This window comes from Glycine max, chromosome 1 (assembly GCF_000004515.6).
Source record: "Glycine max cultivar Williams 82 chromosome 1, Glycine_max_v4.0, whole genome shotgun sequence".
In the NCBI taxonomy this organism is placed as follows: domain Eukaryota; kingdom Viridiplantae; phylum Streptophyta; class Magnoliopsida; order Fabales; family Fabaceae; genus Glycine; species Glycine max.
This window is the reverse complement of record NC_016088.4, coordinates 22,417,707-22,439,841: the sequence shown is the minus strand read 5'-3', so window position 1 is coordinate 22,439,841 and position 22,135 is coordinate 22,417,707. Positions and strand designations below refer to the sequence as shown.

The following is a 22,135-nucleotide window of genomic DNA, read 5'->3' as shown; positions in this document are numbered from 1 at the left end:
AAGATGGTTACTTCCATATTTCAACTTGACTTGATGAACCTTTTCGTAAAAGCATGTGTTTGGTTCAACCCCATAATCCAAGGAATGGCAATTCTGATCGCCAATACTTCAACAACATTTCATAGGGATGAATGACTCGGGCATACTTTAAGCTATGCATGGAAAATGTAATTATGAAATTGAGATGCCCAAGGAAACATCATTTCCTAGTTAACCATGCATTAGGTACCATGTTCAATCATTTTGTTTTTAAGTGAAACGGGTTTATGATCCAAACATGGTTGGCTCATGGTACCGAATATATGCAACTAAGAATGCATCATGAATTTTCATGATTCCCTTTTTGTTTTTGTTTTGTAGAGGAAAATGCAAGGATCATGCATGAGCGAACATGAAAACAAAAGGTATGCAGTTTGTAGAACAAAAAGTATGTTGAACGCATATGCATGATGATGCAATGACTCATGCAAAATGTGATGCTGGAATATGATAATGGACAAATGCAGGAATGATATGTTCATTATGATGCCATGAAGAGATGCTTATGCGATGCATGATATGAATGCATTTACGGACACGAGGGCCCGAAAAATTATCTCTTCTTACTTTCACATTTGGGGGTGCAGTGCCCCATGTGTGGATTTTAAGAAGGTGATATGGATCTTCCGGCTTCCCATGACAAAAGACGAGACCAACATACAACGCGTGCGTGACGACATGATGTAGACGCGCAAAAGCATAACACGGGGATGCATATAGTACGACAATATCCATAAATAATTACAAGCAAAGGCGTACATGACATTTAGGACTACATGCATGGCAGTGTTTAAAACGGCACGCAACGTGTTTGCTCCGTGCCTCTATTTTAGGGACCTACACGGGAGGAACCAAAAGGCCTTTTAATGATAATTCCCATGGTGGTCATATCTCTCTTGATGGTCTCTAGAGGTATCATCCCCTTCGAAGAACATATTGTGGCAGTAGGGACTACTAGCAACAATATGTTATCAAAGAGAAACTCTAGATGAGGATTCACTGTAATCAAGCAAGTCGGAGACCTAGCATGACCATAGATTCACCTCCACTCCTTATGTTCCCATGGACCCGGTATAGGGCCCCTTTTCAACTCACCGTGTGTGCAAATAGTGGTGGTGTTTGTGTGCATCAAATGAATAAATATTTACCTCATGCATTTTAAAACACACCAAAAGCATCAAAAGAGTTTATATATACAAGAACATAAGAAAAAAAAGCCAAAGAAAAAGAACAAAAGAGAAGTCATAGTAAGGAAAGCACACTGATTGATTGCCTAACTCTCTAACAATAGTCCCCAACGGAGTCGCCAACTGTCGCAACCTACCCTTCGGCGGGAACTCTCTAATAATAGTCCCCAGCGGAGTCGCCAACTGTCGCAACCTACCCTTCGGCGGGAGGGCAACGCGAGGGCTCACGGGTGCGTCTTCCATGGGAGGAAGATGCGCGGAGTTGCCACCAACGTTTATTCGAGGAAAATGTCGGAAAAACCGGAAAGGTGTGGTCTACGAACTTTAAGTGTGAAAGGTTTGGGAGTTGTATTTACGCATGGGGAAGGTATTAGCACCCCACGCGTCCGTCACAAAGGACGACAGCCTTTAATCGAGTTTGTAAAGATGTCTTCAAATTGTTTTATTTTCCCTTTTTTACGTTTTTATGCCTTTTTGTATTTTTTATCTTTTTGTGGTCGACAAGGGTGTTTCCCTTGCTCCTACATATTCCTCAATTGTGATAAGGAAATCAAACCTACGTAGTTCTTTCAAAAGGGGCGAATCAAGTGATTCTTTTTACTTGGAAGGGGGTCATTTAACGCATTGGACCTTAAAATGATCCATTTTACTTGGTGAGTTGATTTTAGCCTTAGTTTCACTTTGGTTATTAGTCAATTGATCCAAGGAAACTTCCAAAGAAAAACGTCCGATTGATTTTTTTGATTATTTTATTCAAAGATATTTTGATTATTTTATTACTATTTTGCCTTTTTTGGTTTAACCGAGATTACAACGTGAATGATCGGTTAGATTTTGTTTTAATAGTGATTAAACGAGATTACAATGCAAATGATCGGTTGAAATTCATTTTATCATTTATTAGGTGAGAAAACGGCTAAAATAAACGGTTAAAGCACGTTAAAAACGGAAGAAAAGAAAACTGAAAGTAAGCGAAATTAAAGTGAAAGTACACAAAACAAGTAGGGACCACTAAGGGTGCATATAATGAATTGAAAGATTCGATTTCGGGAACTTACTGATTGAAGACCGAAGAACGACAAAGAAGGAACGAAGAACGGTGAAGAACGATGAAGAATTTTCACAGAATCGCTTACAGAAGTGTTACAGAAGCACTTCGACTCAATTTTTTCTTCACGAAAATGTGTTTTATGCCCAAAATAGCCGAGATGCATAGCTAAGGGGTGATGAGTATTTTGTGAAACAGCCCCCCTCCCCTATTTATAGGGAAAAAGAGAGGTGCTTGCCGCCCAGAGACTTAATGAAGAAGATTTCTAAGCACACTCGAATTACTAAGTTCACCCCCTTTTCGTATTTTACGGAAAAGTTACGGAAGTGTTTCGGATTTGATTCTCATCTTTTTTTCTCTTCCCTTTCATCAATGTTAAGTGAAATATGCTTACCCAAGATTTTCAGAAATTTTACGGAAGCATTACGGAAGCCACGGAAGCCCCGGAAACCATTTTTCAAAAACGTGGAGGAGCTTGCAGCCCAGTTGCTTCCTCCTTAAGCAACCCAACTTCCAAAATGTTCCAGAAGGGCCTAGACTTGAATTGCTATTTACACCCCTATCTTGATATCTTCACCCCTCCATTTTTGTGTTTTTGGCTGTTTTCGTTCTGAAATCTCATGAAAATTTACGGATTCCGTAACGACATTCATTTTCTTTCCAGAATGTTGCGAAACTTTACGGATTACGCAACAATGCTCTTTTTGACTTTCGGAATGTTGCGGGTCTTTACGGATTGCGCAACAATGTTTCTTTTTTACTTCCGAAATGTTGCAGAACTTTACGGATTACCTAACGATGGGGGTTAAGTACCTCAAGGCGGTCCAGCGAAGGTTGCATGCCACCAAATAATGGTCCCCGGACGAAATTAGGGTATGACATTACGCACTTTGTCTTGTTGTTGATGCCAAAGGGGGAGAGAAATAAGCATAAATTAAGAAATCATGAGTAATCAACTTAATTTTAAGAGAAGCATAAATTCAAAAACAAAGGGGGAGAATGGAAATCTATGAGAGTGATCGACTAGGAAAAAGTGTGTGTGTGTGTGTTTCTTGATTTTAGAAGTAGTCATCATCAAAAAAGGGGGAGATTGTAGAAGCAAGCTTCATGATGAATCAAGATTGATTCAAAGAAGTTTTGATGATAACAGAGGTGATGACAAAATGCTCAAAGGTGAAGAACACTTCATCATAACAAAGACGATGATCTCAAGAATCAAAGAATAAGTTCAAGATGTTCAAGATTGAATCAAGAACACTTCAAGGTTCAAGAGGAAATTTGATTTCAAGAAACAAGAATCAAGATTCAAGATTCAAGTTCCAAGAATCAAGATCAAGATTCAAGACTCAAGATTCAAGAATCAAGAATCAAGAGAAGACTTAATCAAGATAAGTATGAAAAAGTTTTTCAAAAACTGAGTAGCACATGGATTTTTCTCAAAACATGTTTACCAAAGAGTTTTTACTCTCTGGTAATCGATTACCAGATTGTTGTAATCGATTACGAGTAAGCAAAATGGTTTTCAAAAAGCTTTCAACTGAATTTACAATGTTCCAATTGATTTCAAAATGTTGTAATCGATTACAATGATTTGGTAATCGATTACCAGTGTGTTTGAACGTTGAAATTCAAATTTAATTGTGAAGAGTCACATCCTTTCACAAAAAAGCTTTGTGTAATCGATTACACTGATTTGGTAATCGATTACCAGTGATAGTTTCTGAACAAATCAAAAGATATAACTCTTCAAATAGTTTTTGACTTTTTCAAATTGGTTTTAAGGTTTTCTAAAAGTCATAACTCTTCTAATCGTTCTCTTGACCAGACATGAAGGGTCTATAAAAGCAAGGCTTTGTTTTGCATTTCAATTATCTTGAACAACCTTTACAATCTTTGAATCTCTTTGAACTTCTTCTTCTTCTTCTTCCTTTTGCCAAAAACTTTCCAAAGTTTTCTGGTTTTTCCAAACCTTGAAAACTTGTGCTATTCATCTTTTTCATTCCCTTCTCCCTTTGCCAAAAAGAATTCGCCAAGGACTAGCCGCCTGAATTCTTTTTGTGTCTCTCTTCTCCCTTTTCCAAAAGAACAAAGGACTAACCGCCTGAATTCTTTTGTGTCTCCCTTCTCCCTTGTCAAAGAATTCAAAACGACACAGTCTGAGAATTCTTTTGATTCTTCCCTTTCCCATATACAAAAGATTTCAAAGGACTAACCGCTTGAGAATTCTTTTGTATCCTCATTCACAAAGTTTCAAAGGTTTAACCGCCTGAGAACTTTGTCTTAACACATTGGAGGGTACATCCCTTGTGAATCATTTCTAGTGGAGGGTACATCCACTAGGTTGTTCAAAGAGAACAAGGGAGGGTACATCCCTTGTGGATCTTTGCTTGTAAAAGGTTTTTCACAAGGTTGAAAAGAAATCTCAAGGATCGCAGGTCGCTTGGGGACTGGATGTAGGCACGGGTTGTTGCCGAACCAGTATAAAAACTCTTGTGTGTTTGTCTCCTTCTTCCCTACTCTTTTAATTTCCACTATGCATTTTAATTTCCGCTTTTACTTTTGGTTAAGTTTCTCTTCTACTCCTTATTCACTTAACAACATAGTAAAAGCCTTAGAAGAGTAAATTTTTTAATTAGTAAAGGTTTAGGAATAATTAATTCAATCCCCACTTCTTAATTATTCAGAGGCCACTCGATCCAACACATAGAGGGGATCAATGATTATCCATTTTCCAACATGGCGGAGCTATGCTTAGTGCCCGACGTCGTCATCCCTCCCAAATTCAAGGTGCCAAACTTCGACAAGTACAAAGGGACCACTTGTCCCAAGAACCACTTAAAGATGTATCGTCAGAAGATGGGGGCATACTCAAGAGATGAGAAACTCTTGATGCACTTTTTTTCAAGAGAGTTTGGCCAGGGCGACAATCACTTGGTATCCTAACTTGGAAGCTTCCTGGATCCGTTCTTAGAAGGACTTGATGGCTGCTTTCATTAGGCAGTATCAATACAACACTGACATGGCTCCCGATAGAACGCAATTGCAAAACATGTGCAAGAAGAAGCATGAGTCCTTCAAGGAGTACGCCTAAAGGTAGAGGGATTTTGGCAGCCCAAGTAGAACCTCCCATGATGGAAAGGGAGATGATAACCATGATAGTAGACACGCTACCAGTGTTCTACTATGAGAAAATAGTAGATTATATGCCCTCTAGCTTTGCAGATTTGGTGTCTGCGAGCAAGAGAATTGAAGTGGGCTTAAGAAGGGGGAAGCTCGATTAGGCCACTTCATCAAGTACAAGCAATAGGAGGTCCGGAATGGGTGGAGCCAAGAAGAAGGAGGGAGACACCCATGCCGTAACTTCAACTCCCACATGGCCAAAATTCCAACAAACCGCTCACATCCCCACCAACCAATATTCCCCGCATCAACCAAATTATTCAGCCAACATCGGAACCCCTCCCAATTCGGTGCCCGTCCAACAAAGATTTCCCACTCAACCACAAAGGCCTCCCCCAAAAAATTCGTTTCCCACACAGTCTCGACCAACCGGAAATTCCAATCCCAACACAAACACAAACCCGAGGAGGAACTTCCTAGAAAGAAAGCCCTCCGAGTTCACCCCAATACCAATGCCTTATGCTGACCTACTACCCTCTTTGATCAGCAACCAAATGGTTGTGGTGAGCCCCAGGAAGGTGTATCAATCTCTCTTCCCCCGATGGTACAATCCCAATGCGACCTGTGCCTATCATGGTGGTGTTCCAGGGCATTCTATAGAACAGTGTGTGGCCTTTAAGCACATGGTACAAAGATTGATGATGCAGGATGGCTGACATTTCAAAAGGACAGTCCGAATGTGAGGACTAATCCACTCGCCAGTCATGGAGGCTCGACAGTTAATGCAGTGGAAGAGTGGGAGCCTCGGGGGCTAAAGCAGATGAAGGATGTGTCAACCTCTAGAAGGTTCATTTTGGAAGCATTGGGCAAAGTTGGTATGATTCGCCTTAATGGTGACAAGGGAGATTCCTATTTAATGCATCCAGGGGAATCGCACGATGTGGAGACGTGCTCAATGGCGGAAGAGTTGCTATAAGGGATGATGGATAAGGGCCAATTTGAAGTTTGCAGTGCGAAGAAACGGAGGGGGGGATGTGTGCATGCAGTCAGATGACAAAAACCCAAGTAAGCCCAAGCCTTTGGTGATCCACTTCACTAGGAATGTCGCCACTCAGAAGCCCCAAGCTCCATGGTAGTGCAGGCTTTCGATGGCAGTCGCCGAGTGTTAGTCATCTTATACGAATAATTTTTGTATAGAAAACATTTTCCCAAACTTGTATAGTTTCCCCAATTTATAGTTATTTTGTAGGGATTTGTAAATAAATCTTGTTTTCTTGTTATAGCTGTCTCTAGAATACTTTCCATTGGATTTAATGATGAAATCTATTCAATTTCAGGTTAAATGAGGCTAAATCTTGATGTGCTAAAAGTGGTAGTTGCACTTAGCTCACCATTTGGGCTCAGCACGCATCTATCGCTAAGTGCAGCTTCAGCGTGCTTACTGCGATAGAAGAATCTGGCAGAGCATCAATATCAAGGCCGCGCGCTAAGCGCAAGATCAGTGCGCTAAGCGCAGCGGTTGTCTTCGGCTTGGCTCAATGCATGACTGGGGCTAAGCTCAAATCCATTTACTCGCGCTAAGCGCGAGGGTGGCACTAAGCGCAACATCGCAGATTCAAAGCCTATTTAAAGCCTGTCTTGTGCAGAATTAGGGAATGGATGGCACAAAATTGTTTTACAACAATTCCGGAGTACAACACAATGCCTATTTCGAGAAAAGAGCTCTAGAGGCGGCAAGAGGAGCAGTTTTTGTAGAGAGACCCAGGCTTTGTAATTAGAGAGAGATTAGTGAGTTGCAGAGTGATTGTGAGATGCTGAGAAGAAGAGGAGGGATCCCCCTTCTTGTGTAAGGAGCAGTTATTCTCTACTCTTAGTCTTATTTGTGTTAGGGTTTTTCTGTATGGCTGGCTAAACACTCTTGTTGGGAATTTCTAAGGAACAACTGATATAATTACCTTAATATCTAATTGATTGTGTTTCTTGTGTTCAATGCTTCTTGCAATGCTTAATTTCTGCATGCTCTTGGTCTGATCACCCATTTCTATGGAACAACTGATATAATTACCTTAATATCTAATTGATTGTGTTTCCTATGTTCAATGCTTCTTTCAATGCTTAATTTCTGCATGCTATTGGTCTGGTCACCCATTTGTATGTCTAGTTAGGTGACTTTAGCATTGGGAAATGTATTGTTGCCTTAGAACTTGATAGAAGCAGGATTGAAAATTAGTCCAACAAGAGGGATATGAGGATTAAGTTTTAGTTTTCTTAATATGTTGTGATGATAATGTTGTTTAGTCTAGGTCTAGTCCAACAAGAGGGATCTGAGGACGAAGCTTAGGTTAAATTAGTCTAAACTTTCATAAGCTGATTAAGCTGAGCCTAGTCCAACAAGAGGGATCTGAGGACGAAGTTTAGTTTAAATTAGTCTAAACCTACAAGGGTTGCTTAAGTTGAGCCTAGTCCAACAAGAGGGATCTGAGGACGAAGCTTGAGTTAAGCTAGCCTAATAAGGGATCATAGTTTAGTACTTTAGGCTATAGCATAGAACATAAAAGCATGATTGATTAGAGAAATATCCTTATATGCATCAGCTTGTTTGTTAGAGAGACCCAACATTTTTACCTGTTGTTGTCAATCATACTTGCATTTTTACTGTTTTTAGCCTAGACTTAGTTTAATTCTGTTCTAAACCATCAATTATCAATGTTTCTTTCAACAATGTCTTATTTCTGAATTTAACCCAGTCTAATACTAGTTCCCTGAGTTTGATACTCGGATTCATCCATTTTAATTTTAAATACTTGAGGATATGGTGTGCTTTTCAGCGAATCAGATTTCCCTTGAACATATCTGTATAAAGAAAAATTGGACCAAAAAGTAATTGCAGGGGAAATCCAACACCGGGATATAAGGGGAGAGATTGACCTCCCAATTCAGATCGGGTCCCACGTGTACCAAATTACCTTCCAAGTAATAGACATAAATCCTACCTATAGCTACTTATTAGGCCGGCCTTGGATTCATTTGGTTGGGGTAGTCCCATCAACACTGCAGCAGAGGTTAAAATTTGTGGTGGAGGGACAATTGATTATAGGTTCGGGAGAAGAAGACATACTCATAAGTTGTCCATCTTCTACGCCTTATGTTGAGGCTGCAGAGGAGTCATTAGAAACATCCTTCCAGGCACTGGAAGTTGTTAGTAATGCTTACGTGGAGTCTCCCTCAGTGCAGCCGCGCTCATCTGGTGCCGCTTTGATGGTGGCTCGGGTTATGTTGGGGCACGGATATGAGCCCAGAATGGGTTTAGGCTGAAATAGGAATGGCATAACAAGTTTGGTGGAGTCCACAGAGAATCGCGGAAGGTTTAGGTTAGGTTACCAGCCTACGCGCGCCGATAAGAGGAAAATCGCCTTAGAAAGGAAGGAGAGAAGCTCGGCTTAGCCGCAAGGGCTACAAGTGGAAAAAGTCCCCTTTTGTCACATTGACGAAAGCTTCGTCAATGTAGGGTGGATGTGCGAGGGACGAGTTGCCATGATAAATGAAGAAACCCCTCAAGACTAACCAATTTGGGTGTGGCCGTGTCCTCCAGAGTTTGAATTGGGGAATTGGCAAGTCATCAAACAACTCGGGATTTCCATGGCAAATTCAATGTAATTCAATAGTTCCAACCCTATTGTTGGGCCTAGGCTTTAGGGTTTGCTTCCTGTTTGGGCATATCTTTTTGTTCCCACAAATTATAAATACATAACCCTTTTTAATTTGATGAGTTCCATCTTGCTCTTTCATCTATTTTCATTCTTCTGCATATTTATTTTTGTTGCAATTAAATGATTTGACACAGATCCAACAATGAGTCCTATGAAGGTAGTGATACCTAGGACCCGAATGTTGATTTTAAGCAACTAATAAATCAAGCTGAGAAAGGGGAAAATGGGGATTGGGGGTCTCTTCCAGAGTTAAAAAGAATGGTCGAGCGAGAAGAAAGGGAAGTGAAGCCACACCAAGAGGAAACAAAAGTTGTGAACTTAGGTGTTGGCGAAGAAAGAAAGGAAGTTAAGGTCAGCACTAGCATGACCGCAAACGTCTAAGATGAATTGGTGGCTTTGTTGCGAGACTACCAAGACATCTTTGCTTGGTCCTACCAAGATATGCCTGGCTTGAGTTCTGACATCATACAACACAGACTACCTCTAAATCCCGAGTGTTCCCTGGTAAAGCAAAAGCTGAGGAGGATGAAGCCCGAGATGTCCTTGAAAATAAAAGAAGAAGTAAAAAAGCAATTTGACACTGGCTTCTTGACCATTGCTCAGTACCCAGAATGGGTTGGCAACATCATGTCAGTCCCTAAAAAGAATGGAAAGGTATGAATGTGCGTGGACTATTAGGATCTAAACTGAGCCAGTCCAAATGATAACTTTCCTTTGCCGCACATCAATATCCTTGTAGATAACATGACTAATTTTTCCCTGTTTTCTTTCATGGATGGCTTCTCGGGATATAATCAGATAAAGATGGCACCAGAGGATATGGAAAAGACAACCTTCATCACCCTATGGGGAACTTTCGGCTACAAGGTGATGTCCTTTGGGCTCAAGAACACTGGGGCAACTTACCAGCGGGCTATGGTGGCATTATTCCACAACATGATGCATAAAGAGATCGAAGTCTACGTGCATGACATGATCGCTAAATCAAAGACCAAGGAGGAACACCATGTCAAGTTGCAAAAGTTGTTCAAGCAGCTGAGTAAATACCGATTAAGGCTAAATCCCGCAAAGTGAACTTTCGGGGTCAAATCCGGAAAGTTGCTCAGTTTTATCGTGAGTTAGAAAGGAATAGAGGTAGACCTAGACAAGGTCATCCTCGAAATGCCCGAGCCACACACCGAGAAGCAGGTCTGAGGTTTCCTGGGACGATTGAACTACAAAGCAAGGTTCATATCACAGCTGATTGCCACTTGTGAACCTCTTTTCAAGTTATTAAGTAAGAATCAGTCCGTCTAATGGGACGTTGATTGTCAAGTGGTGTTCGAAAGGATTAAACGGTGCCTATGAATCCTCTTGTGCTCGTTCCACCAGTGCGCAGAAGACCCCTTATCTTGTATATGACTGTGTTAGATGAGTCAATGGGGTGTGTGTTAGGGAAACATGACGAGTCCAGAAAAAGGGAACGGGTTGTCTATTACTTGAGCAAGAAGTTCACGACATGCGAGATGAACTACTCTTTGCTAGAAAGGACGTGCTGTACCTTGGTGTGGGCGGCTCACCGCTTAAGGCAGTACATGCTGAATTACACCACTTGGTTGGTATCCAAAATGGATCCAGTCAAGTACATCTTTGAAAAGCCCGCTCTCACTGGACGGATCGCTCGGTGGAAAGTTCTGTTATCGGAGTTTGATATTGTTTATGTCACTCAGAAGGCGATAAAGAGGAGTGCCTTGGCAGATTACCCGGTTCAATAGCCAATCAATGATTATCAGCCTATGCATCTATAATTCCTTGATGGGGACATAATGACCTTGTTTGGGGAGGAAGTAGAGGATGAAGATAGGGACAAATGGATCGTGTGGTTTGACGACGTGTCTAATGAACTAGGCCATGGAGTTAGGGTAGTATTGGTTTCCCCAGACGAACAATATATACCTTTCACGACTAGGTTGGGTTTTGACTACATGAACAACATAGTTGAGTATGAGGTGTGTGCCCTTGGGATCCAAGCAGCAATCAACTTCAAGGTCAAGTTGCTCAAGGTATACGTGGACTCAGCCTTGGTAATTCACTAGCTAAAGGGTGAATGGGAGACCAGAGACCATGAATTGGTGCCTTACCAGGCCTACATCAGGAAGTTGATAGAATTCTTTGATGACATATCTTTTCATCACATTCCTAGAGAGGAAAATCAGATGGTCGATGCCCTTGCCACACTAACGTCCATGTTCCAGCTAAGCCCGCACAGAGATTTGATGAACATCGAATTTAGATGTTGTGGTAAGCTTGCACATTGCTGCTTAATAGAAGAAGAGAAGAATGCTAAGCCTTGGTACTTCAATATCAAACGATACATCGAAGACAAGAAATACCCGCATGAGGCCTCTAACAACGACAAGAGGACATTGCAAAGGTTGGCAGCCAACTTCTTCCTGAGTGGGAATATCTTATACAAGAGGAACCATGACATGGTGCTACTTCGATGTGTGGATGCCAGAGAAGCTGAGCAAATGCTGGTAGAGGTGCATGAGGGATCCTTTGGAACACATGCCAATGGAGAGCTGGGTATTACTAGCTCACTATGGAGAGCGATTGTTGCATCTTTGTGAGGAAATGCCATAAGAGCCAGACCTTTACTGATAATGTTAATGCTACACCCATACCTTTGAACGTCTTGGTAGCACCTTGGCCATTATTTATGTGGGGCATAGACGTGATCATAGCCATTAAGCCTAAGGCTTCAAACGGACATCACTTCATCTTAGTCGCCATTGACTACTTCACCAAATGGGTCGAAGCAGCTTCATACGCTAGTGTGACTAGGAGTGTGGTGATTAGATTCATAAAAAAAGAGATAATTTGCCAATATGGGTTGCTCAGGAAAATTATCACCGATAATGCCACCAATTTGACCAACAAGATGATGAAGGAGATGTGTGATGATTTCAATATCCAACACCATAATTCCACGCCTTATAGGCCTAAGATGAATGGGGCAGTTGCGGTTGCTAATAAAAATATCAAGAAGATAGTTCAGAAGATGACCGTGTCATACAAGGATTGGCACGAGATTCTCCCCTTTGCATTGCATGGTTATCGAACTTCGGTGTGTACATCTACTGGGGCAACCCCTTTCTCTTTGGTGTACGAGATGGAGGATGTGCTGCCATTTGAGGTGGAGGCTCCTTCTTTGAGAATCCTAGCCGAGTCGGGGTTGGAAGAATCAGAATGGGCCCAAGCTCGCTTTGATCAGTTGAATCTTATCGAGGGTAAGAGATTGGCCGCCATGAGTCATGGGCAATTGTATCAAAGTAGAGTGAAGAATACTTTTGACAAGAGGGTGCACCTGCACAAGTTCAGCAAGGGGGATCTTTTCCTAAAGAAGTTATCACAGGCTCAAAAGGACCACAAAGGGAAATGGGCCTCGAATTATGAAGGACCATTTGTTGTGAAGAAGGCTTTTTTAGGAAGAGCATTATTGCTTACAAATATGGATGACGAAGAGTTGCCTTTGCTTGTGAACTCTGATATCGTCAAGCAGTATTACGCATAATGCCTGGGGCAAGTGGAAGGGTCAACGTCTAGCCTCAAGGACTCATTGGAATCTCCAAGTCTTGAAATCTTTTGTAAACCATAAATCACAACATTAATAAATATGGGTTAATGATTTGCATCTCTACCTCCAGTGTTGTGTCCTTTACTTTTTATTGCCTCTAATAACATACACTCTTGATATTGCTCACTAAATCCGGAGCCATTCGACTCGATCAACGGGGTGTCATAAGCATTTAAGTAAAATTGAACACAATAACACCTGTTTAATTGTTACATTTAACGTTCGATCATAAACATGCATGCATTTGCATCTTGTCATCCGGGATCCTGCAAATTGGAAGATGAATAAAGAGTAATTTTGAGTGATGGTCAACACCACACCAATTTGGGTAAGCACTAAAGGCAAGTGAAAGGTAATACAAGCATCTTGTGGTATTGTTTCACGTTTTTTGCATGATGACACTTTCTTTGTCCAAGCATAGGGACAGGTATGAACAGGTCCTAGGAGGCAGCCTAGTATCTCTAACTTTGCTCTTTAATTTCCTATTTCATACTTGTTCATTTTCTTGAACTATATCCTGAATTGGCCTAATTTTATATGCAATTAAAGGATTTTAAGAGAGAGAACATAATAATGAATAACACAACTTTGCAAAGGATTTTTTGAAAAGAAAAAAAAATTAGCTCGCCTGGGCGAGCATGAGTGCCGTGAAAAACATAAAAGGGGAGGGATTTCGAAAGCTCCAGGAAGAGCTTACGGGAGCCACCATTGGCAGCAGCCCCCATGCTTCCTTTGTGCACTTTTGGTTTCATTTTTTTCGCATTCCTTTCATCTCACACAAGTAACTACCATCTCCATTCAATTTTACCTTTTCCTTGTGGTATCTTGGTGCTTTATTTGTTACGATCTTTGCAATGTTTGTGAGATAAATTGTTTGTGAATCCATGACTTGAATGCTTGATTAGGGGCTGCAATGGATGGCCCTAGGCCTATCCTTGATCCTATTGTAGATTGGCATGTCATATTGTTCTTCATTCCTCATTTTTACATGCTTAAACATGCGCCCACCAACCATTCGATAAAATGCCTCAATGAAAATTTCATGTATTGTTATGGAATTTAAGTGTGAAATGAGGTTATGCGTGTATAGCCATCATTTAGAATGTGTGAGCAACTTAGGTTGTTAGATCAAAATGCCAAGAGCATGAGCTAGGCTTAGAAATCTAGACCTTGTTTTGAATGCAAAATACATGAATTACATAAATATGTGAAAGTGATTGGGTGAAATTAGCCTAAATTATTGGTTGAGCATGCTACACTATGATAGGCACTTTGCATCTAAGTTACTGTAGACTGTTTTTCACAAAATAACAATAATAGTAATAATAATAATATGCATCAATGTGTGATTTGTTTTAATTAGTTGCATGGTAACACTTGCAATTACCAAAATAAACACATGTCGCCCAAGATTGGTTGGCTTTTGCTTGCTTAAGATAAATGAAATAATGGTTGTGTGTTTTGTGCAAACTAACTTTTTATGGATGTGTCTTTGCAGGCAATGGCTCCAAAGAAGCTTCTCTCTAAGAGGGCAAGGAATGACGCCGCGGGAGAAGGATCCAGTGTGGCTCCACAAGCGGACATAGAACTTGACGGACACCATTTCTGAAATGAGGAACACCAATGCCGCTTTGAAGCGATCAAGAGTTGGTCTTTCCTCATGTCATACCCTAATTTCGTCCGGGGACCTTTGCTTGATGACATGCGACCATTCTTTGGTCCTTGTGAGGTGCTTGGCACCCATCATTAGGCAATTTATGAAATTCCAGGACATGCCGAAAAACCAAAAAAATATTGATGCACAATCCGTAAGTTTCCGTGACACACCGGAAATCAAATGGAAGCATCGTTGCATAATTAAGTGAGGTTCCGTAACATTCTGTAAGTCAAAAAGGGGATGATTATGTAATCCGCAAGGTTCCGTAACATTACGGAAAGAAAACAAGTATCGTTACGAAATTCGTAAGTTTCCGTAACTTTACGAAAAAAGAATCACCAAAAAGAGCCAAAGGGGGGTGTATTTAGTAAAATGGGGGGGTGCAAACAGTAATTTTCGAATCTGGGCCCTTCTAGAGGTTTCTGGGCAATTTCTTGCTTAAAATTGAAGTAACCTAGAGCTAGATGGCCACCACACCCCCCGTTTTGTTGAAAAATGGGATTCCGGGGCTTCTGGGACACCCGTAATGCTTCCGTAAAATTCCCATAACTCTAAATAAGCATAATTAACTTAATACGGGTGAGACGGAAGAGAAAAAAAGAAGAAAATCAAGTCCTATATGCTTCCGTAAGGCTTCCGTAACTTTTTCGTAAATTACGAAAGAGGGGGGTGAACTTATCAAAATTGGGGGGGTGCAAATAGCAATTTCGAAATTTTGAATTGGGCCTTCCAGAACGTTTTTTGAAGCTGGGTTGCTTCTGGAGGAAGCAACCCAGCTCGCCTGGGCGAGCTAAGGTCGCCTGGGCGAGCTGGGCGGCAACCTCCTCCCCCTTTTTCCTATAAAAAGGCTGAAGGGGGCTGTTCTAAGCATCCCTGAGCCCCCTGGCTATGTATTTCAGCTGTTTTGGGTGAAAAAAATTGTTTCCGTGAAGAAAATCCAAGCCGAGGTGCTTCCGTAACGCTTCCGAGATGTTTCCGTAAGCAAATCCGTGAAGGTTTTCGTCCGTTCTTCATCGTTCTTCATCCGTTCTTCGTTCTTCAACGGGTAAGTTTTCGAATCCGAGACTTTCAATTCATTTCTTGTTTTTTTAAGCTTTCATCTTTATTTTCGATTTCTTTTCTTCCGTCTTTAACGCGCTTTTACCGTTTAAGCCGTTTTCTCACCTAATAAATGATAAAATGAATTCAACCGATCATTTGTGTTGTAATCTCATTTAATCACTTTTAAAATGAAATCTAACCGATCGTTCACGCTATAACCTCGGTTAAACCAAAAAAAGTAAAATAATAATAAAATAATCAAAATATCTTGAAAAATAATAATAAAATAAACAAAATATCTTTGAATAAAATAAAACAAAAAAATCAATCGGACGTTTTTCTTTGGAAGTTTCCTTGAATGAATTGATTAATAACCAAAGTGAAACTAAGACTAAAATAGACTCACAAATCAAGTTTTGTCCGAAAATCACTAAAAACCGTTTTAAGGTCCAACGCCTTAAACGGTCCTCTTTGCTTTTATCGGTTAACATGGACCGTTCAAAAGCATAAAATCAACATGTAACTTTACCGCTTTTGCAAGAACTACGTAGGTCTGATTTCCTCATCGCAATTGAGGATACGTAGGAGCAAAAGCCCCGCTTTTGTCGACCACCCCAAGAGATCGTTAATGGTCCAAATGCCTTAACGTTTCTCTCCTTTCAAAAACAAGAGATCGTTAATGGTCCAACGCCTTAACGTTTCTCCCCTTTCAAAATCAAAAGACCGTTTAATGGTTCAACACCTTAAATGACCTTTTGTTCAATAAAAACATATTTTGCAAAAAAAGACAAAAATAACTTAACCAAACACTTTGTTCCGAAAGAACTACGTAGGTCTGATTTTCTCATCCCAAATTGAGGAATACGTAGGAGCAAAGGGAAACACCCTTGTCGACCACAAAAAGAGAAAAAATATAAAAAGGGTATAAAGGATATAAGGACATAAAAGGGAACGTAAAAATCAAAGTCATGTTTGCACATTCGATTAAAGGCTGCCGTCCCTTGGGACGGACGTGTGGGGTGCTAATACCTTCCCCGTGCGTAAATACAACTCCCGAACCTTTCACTAAAAAGTTCGTAGATCGCGTCTTTTCCGGTTTTTCCGACGTTTTCCTCAAATAAACGTTGGTGGCGACTCCGCGCGTATTCCTTTCGTGGAACACGCATCCCGCGAGTCACGCGTCGCCATCCCGCCGAAGGGTAGGTTGCGACAGTTGGCGACTCCACTGAGGACTTTTTTTAGAGAGTTAGGCCATTTAATTTTGTGCAATGTTTTACCATGACTTACCCCTTTTGTTGGTTTCCTTTCATTATGTTCTTGTGTATATAAACTCTTTTGTTGCTTTTAGTGCGTTTTAAATGTATGCATGAAGTAAATATTTATTCATTTGATGCACACAAACACCGACACTATTTGCACACACTGTGAGTGAAAAAGGGCCCTATACCCGGGTTCGTGGGAACATAAGGAGTGGAGGTGAATCTGTGATCATGCTAGGTCTCCGACTTGCTTGATTACAGTGAACCCTCATCTAGAGCTTTTCTCTTTGAAAACCTATTGTTGCTAGTAGTCCCTACTGCTACAATATGTTCTTCAAAGGGGATGATACCTCTAGAAACCATCAAGAGAGATATAACTACCTTGGGAATTATTGCTAAAAGCCTAGTTAGTTCTCTCCCTTATAGATCCCTTAAATAGGGGCACGAAGCAAACACGCTGCGTGCCATTTTTCACGCTGCCATGCATGAGTATCATATACCCTTTTGCTTATGTTCGGTAAATATTGTCATAATGTGCACATTACCGCATTGTGTCGTTTGCATAGGCATTGCATATGGGTTCTGTCTTGATCCCTACTGTAAACAAACCAACGGAGGGTCCGTGTCGCCTTCTTAAAAACGTGCGTTGGGGCATTTCGCTACCCCTAGACGTCGTATCTGAGAAGAGGACAAATTCCCCGGACCCCCGCATTCCTAGATTGCATCTGTGTCATATGCATTCCATCATGCATTCATCCATTCCACCCATGAGATATCGGAGTTTTGATTTGCACCAGCTTTTATCTCACTTTAGTAAGCATGGGAACAAATCAAACCGGCAAGAGGTTCTACCAAGTCAAGGTCAAAAGCCCAGATACCACCAGCATCAAGGAATTAGGGCGGTTGATGGAACCCCTCCAAATGCAAGCCTTCCGCAAGACTTACGGAAAAATCTTAGAATTGACCATAGCAGAGGTGTCCATAGAAGCCATTGCATCACTTACCCAATACTACGACCAGCCCTTGAGATGCTTCACATTCGGGGACTTCCAATTAGTACCAACCATTGAAGAATTTGAGGAAATTCTAGGATGTCCTCTCGGGGGAAGGAAACCATATCTTTCCTCCGGGTGTCTCCCCTCTTTGAGCAGAATTGCAACTGTGGTCAAGGATTCAGCCAGAGGTTTGGACCGCATAAAACAGACTCGGAACGGCATAACGGGCCTACCACAGAAGTACCTAGAAGACAAGGCGAGGGGTATGGCCAATCAAGGAGACTGGGTCCCGTTTACGGATGTGTTAGCTTTGCTAATTTTTGGGGTCGTCCTCTTCCCAAACGTGGATGGTTTGATAGACCTAGCAGCAATCGACGCTTTCCTTGCCTACCACCATAGTAAGGAAAGTCCGGTGGTAGCTGTCTTGGCAGATCTATTTGGCACATTTGACCGAAGGTGCGAGAAGAGTAGCGCACGGATCATCTGTTGCTTACCCGCCCTCTGTGTTTGGTTGGTTTCACACTTGTTCCAACAAGACACAAGACATCCATGTCCGCTCCTGAGTCATCGCTCGTGTACTGAAAAGAGGAGAATGGATTGGGACCAGCTCTTGGCCGGGATAGGAGGTAGAACAATCAGTTGGTTCCCCCTATGGAAGGAAGGAAAAGAAGGAGTCCTTTTCTCATGTGGAAGATACCCAAACATTCCGCTGGTAGGAACGAGGGGTTGTATTAATTACAATCCCACGCTCGCTATAAGACAACTAGGGTACCCCATGAGGGGAGCACCGACAGAAGAAAGCATGTCTCCTTTCCTTGTGAGGGATCTCGGCGCACAAAATTCCAAGACTATACAAAGAATCCATAAGGCGTGGGAAACCACGTTAAAGAAAGATCAAGAGCTTAGAGGCATTCGTAATGGCATCATTGGTGGGTACCACGAATGGCTGAAAGTTCATATACGAGGTTTAGATTGGCTCGCCAAGTTAAAAGTCGTCAGCAAAGAGAGTTTTGAAGCACCGGAAAAGGACGAAGAAGTCCAAGCTCTCAAAAAGCGAGTTAGGAAAGGCAAAACTTGCCAAGGAGAAGTTCAAGTTGGCCGCTACAAACGTTCGGAAGGAGTGTGCCGGGTTACGGGAAGAGAATGCAATTACCGCAAGAGCCCTTGAACAAGAGACCAAGAGGGCTCGCAAGGAAGAGTATGGCCGGAACAAATTTCGCGGAGCTCTATGGGGTAGCAATAATGAACTCAAGTTGCGAAGGGAAGAAAGGGACCAGTCGCGAGCACATAGCATGGTTCTGAAAGAGGAGTTGATTGCTTGTTCAAGGTCCAAAAGAGGCTTGTCTCAGCGTCTATGCGAGACAGAAACCAACATGTTAGCTATCATCGCCAAGTACCAAGAAGAGTTGGGTCTAGCCACGGCCCACGAGCATAGAATCGCGGATGAGTATGCCCAAGTATATGCGGAAAAAGAGGCTAGAGGAAGGGTGATCGACTCTTTACACCAAGAGGCAACCATGTGGATGGATCGGTTTGCTCTTACCTTGAACGGGAGTCAAGAACTTCCCCGATTGTTAGCCAAGGCCAAGGCGATGGCAGACACCTACTCCGCCCCCGAAGAGATTCATGGGCTTCTCGGCTATTGTCAGCATATGATAGACTTAATGGCCCACATAATTAGAAATCGTTAGGAAACTTGTATGGTCTCTCAGACCTTGACTAGATACGACTTCCTTTTTGAAATAAAATGAGTTGGTCCCATGTTTCTACTCCAAAAAGCTGGTGCAAATCAAGTCACTCCCGCATTTTATCTCTAGCATGCATTGTATGTTGGTCTCGTCCTTTGTCACGGGAAGCCGGAAGGTCCATATCACCTTCTTAATTGTACACATGGGGCACTGCGCCCCCAAATGCGCAAGTAAGAAGAGATAATTTTCCGGGCTCTCGTGTCCGTAAAATGCATTCATATCATGCACCGCATAAATATCTCTTCAGCATCATAATGAACATATCATTCCTGCATTTGTCCGTTATCACATTCCCATTTTGCATGAGTCATTGCATCATCATATGCGTTCAACATACTTTTTGTTTGCTCATACATGATCCTTGTATTTTCCTCTACAAAACAAAAACAAAAAAAAAGGGGAAGTACGAAAATTCATGCTGCATTCTTAGTTGCGTATATTCGGTACCATGAGCCAACCATGTTGGGATCATAAACCCATTTCACTTAAAAACAAAATGATTGAACATGGTACCTAATGCATGTTTAACTAAGAAAGGATGTTTCTTCAGGCATCTCAATTTCATAATTACATTTTCCATGCATAGCTTAAAGTATGCCCGAGTCATTCATCCCTATGAGATGTTGTTGAAGTATTGGCGATCAGAATTGCCATTCCTTGGATTACGGGGTTGAACCAAGCTCATGCTTTTACAAAAAGGTTCATCAAGTCAAGTTGAAATATGGAAGTAACCGTCTTGCAAAATTGGGGCAAAAGATGAATCGAGTCACATCACTGCTTCGTTTACTGCCAAACATATTTAGGATTGTTTATGTCCTTGTTACTTCCAGTTTCACCTTGACAAAGATGTCATGGACCATGTTGAAAATCTAAAATTGATTCAACCCCATATCCTGCGTAAAAATTCGCAATACTTCAACTGTACATCATTCGCATACATCCATGCTTTTCATTGGTTGCATTGCTCATTGCATTCTTTCCTTGAAAAATAAAATAAAATAAAATAAAATGAACTTATCAAAAAGAAAAAAAACATGCTTTATGGCGTCTTCACCGAACTTGTGCTAGAGCTAGAGTAATGGGTGAAGTAGAGGAGATACAAGAGAAGATGAAGGCCGACATGGAGGCCATTAAAGAGAAAATGGCCACAATGATGGAGGCCATGATGAGCGTGAAGAAGATAATGGAAGCCAATGCGGTTGCAATTGCCGCTACCAGCGTTGTTGCTAAGGTGAACCTGATGTCCCCATCCGGCATCAACCAAATGAATCATCCAACCTCAAATATGGTAGGCAGAGATTTGGGAAGTACGGATGACCCCATGATGTGCAAATTCAAAACGAGCACGCCTTCCCATCATATGGCTTGCCTCCCAACTATACACCACCCAATGTGGCATACACTCTCAATGAAAATCTCAATAAAAGCCAACAACCTCAATCTGATCATGCACATGTCTCTCGACCCATGGAGGAGACACATGAAATTCCCCACCACGATCTAGCCAACTTCGAGCCTTGCCTCGGATATGCTGCTGAAGGACAAGCAGTTGGTGGTATACCCCTGCGAAACACTTTGGAGGGCCCTCAATATCTTCCACAACCACAACCCTCACGTTCCACAGCGGTTAAAAACCCTCATGACTATGGCAGGAATGGGAAAGTTGGATCATCTAGAGGAGAGGCTCAGGGCCATTGAAGGAGGTGAAGATTATGCCTTTGCTAACCTACAAGAGTTGTTCCTAGTACCCAATATCATCACCCCTCCCAAAGTTCAAGGTGTAGGACTTTGACAAGTACAAGGGGACTACTTGTCCCAAGAACCATCTAAAGATGTATTGTCAGAAGATGGGGGAATACGCAAAAGATGAGGAATTGCTGATACATTCCTTCCAAGAAAGTCTTACTGGGGTAGCTGTTACCTGGTACACTAACTTGGAACCTTCCCGAGTCCATTCTTGGAAGGACCTAATGGTTGCCTTCGTTAGGCAGTATCAGTACTATTCTGATATGGTTCCGGATAGGATGCAACTACAAAACATGTGCAAAAAGGGAGACGATAATCGTGATGGTAGACACATTATCGGTACTCTACTATGAAAAGATAGTGGGCTACGCACTCTCAAAAGCTTTGCGGATTTGGTCTTCGCCAGTGAAAGGATCAATGTGGGTCCGAAAAGAGGCAAATTTGATCATCCTACTAGGACGACTGAGAAAACTGGGGCAAATAAAGAGGGTGAGGATAAGGGAGAAACCCATGTTGTGACTGCCATTCCTGTACGACCAAGTTTCCCACCAACCCAACAATATCTTTACTCAGCCAATAACAAACCTTCTCCTTACCCACCACCCAGGTATCCACAAAGGCCATCCCTAAATCTACCACAAAGTCTGTCTACCGCACTTCCAATGACGAACACCACCTTTAGCACAAACCAAAAACACCAACCAAGAAGTGAATTTTGCAGCGAGAAAGCCTGTAGAATTCACCCCAATTCCAGGGTCCTATGCTGACTTGCTCTCATATCTACTTGATAATTCAATGGTAGCCATAACCCTAGCCAAGGTTCATCAACCTCCACTTTTCTGAGGATACGACTCGAACGCAACGTGTGGAGGAGCCCTACGGCATTCCATTGAGCATTGTAGGGCTCTGAAGCGTAAGGTGCAAGGTCTAATTGATGCGGGCTGGCTGAAATTTGAGGAGAATTGCGTG

The 22,135-nt window shown here is 41.8% G+C and overlaps 1 protein-coding gene across 1 annotated transcript; it reads left to right on the top strand.

Moving 5' to 3' along the window:
• Positions 1–10,909: 10,909 nt before the first annotated feature.
• On the top strand, positions 10,910–11,713 carry LOC102663831 (uncharacterized). Its single transcript, XM_006574001.1, has 3 exons — positions 10,910–11,146; positions 11,228–11,517; positions 11,602–11,713. The coding sequence occupies exons 1-3, from the start codon at positions 10,910–10,912 to the stop codon at positions 11,711–11,713; spliced, it is 639 nt and encodes a 212-aa protein (XP_006574064.1).
• The last annotated feature ends 10,422 nt before the right edge of the window (positions 11,714–22,135 follow it).

Bases quoted from the DNA above. Each gene is read 5' to 3' on its own strand.
- LOC102663831 (XM_006574001.1), top strand. From the start codon at position 10,910: ATGACCTTGTTTGGGGAGGAAGTAGAGGATGAAGATAGGGACAAATGG. The intron at 11,147-11,227 runs GTATACGTGGAC...GTGCCTTACCAG, and splicing joins TCAAGGTCAAGTTGCTCAAG to GCCTACATCAGGAAGTTGAT. The intron at 11,518-11,601 runs GTTGGCAGCCAA...TGTGGATGCCAG, and splicing joins GACAAGAGGACATTGCAAAG to AGAAGCTGAGCAAATGCTGG.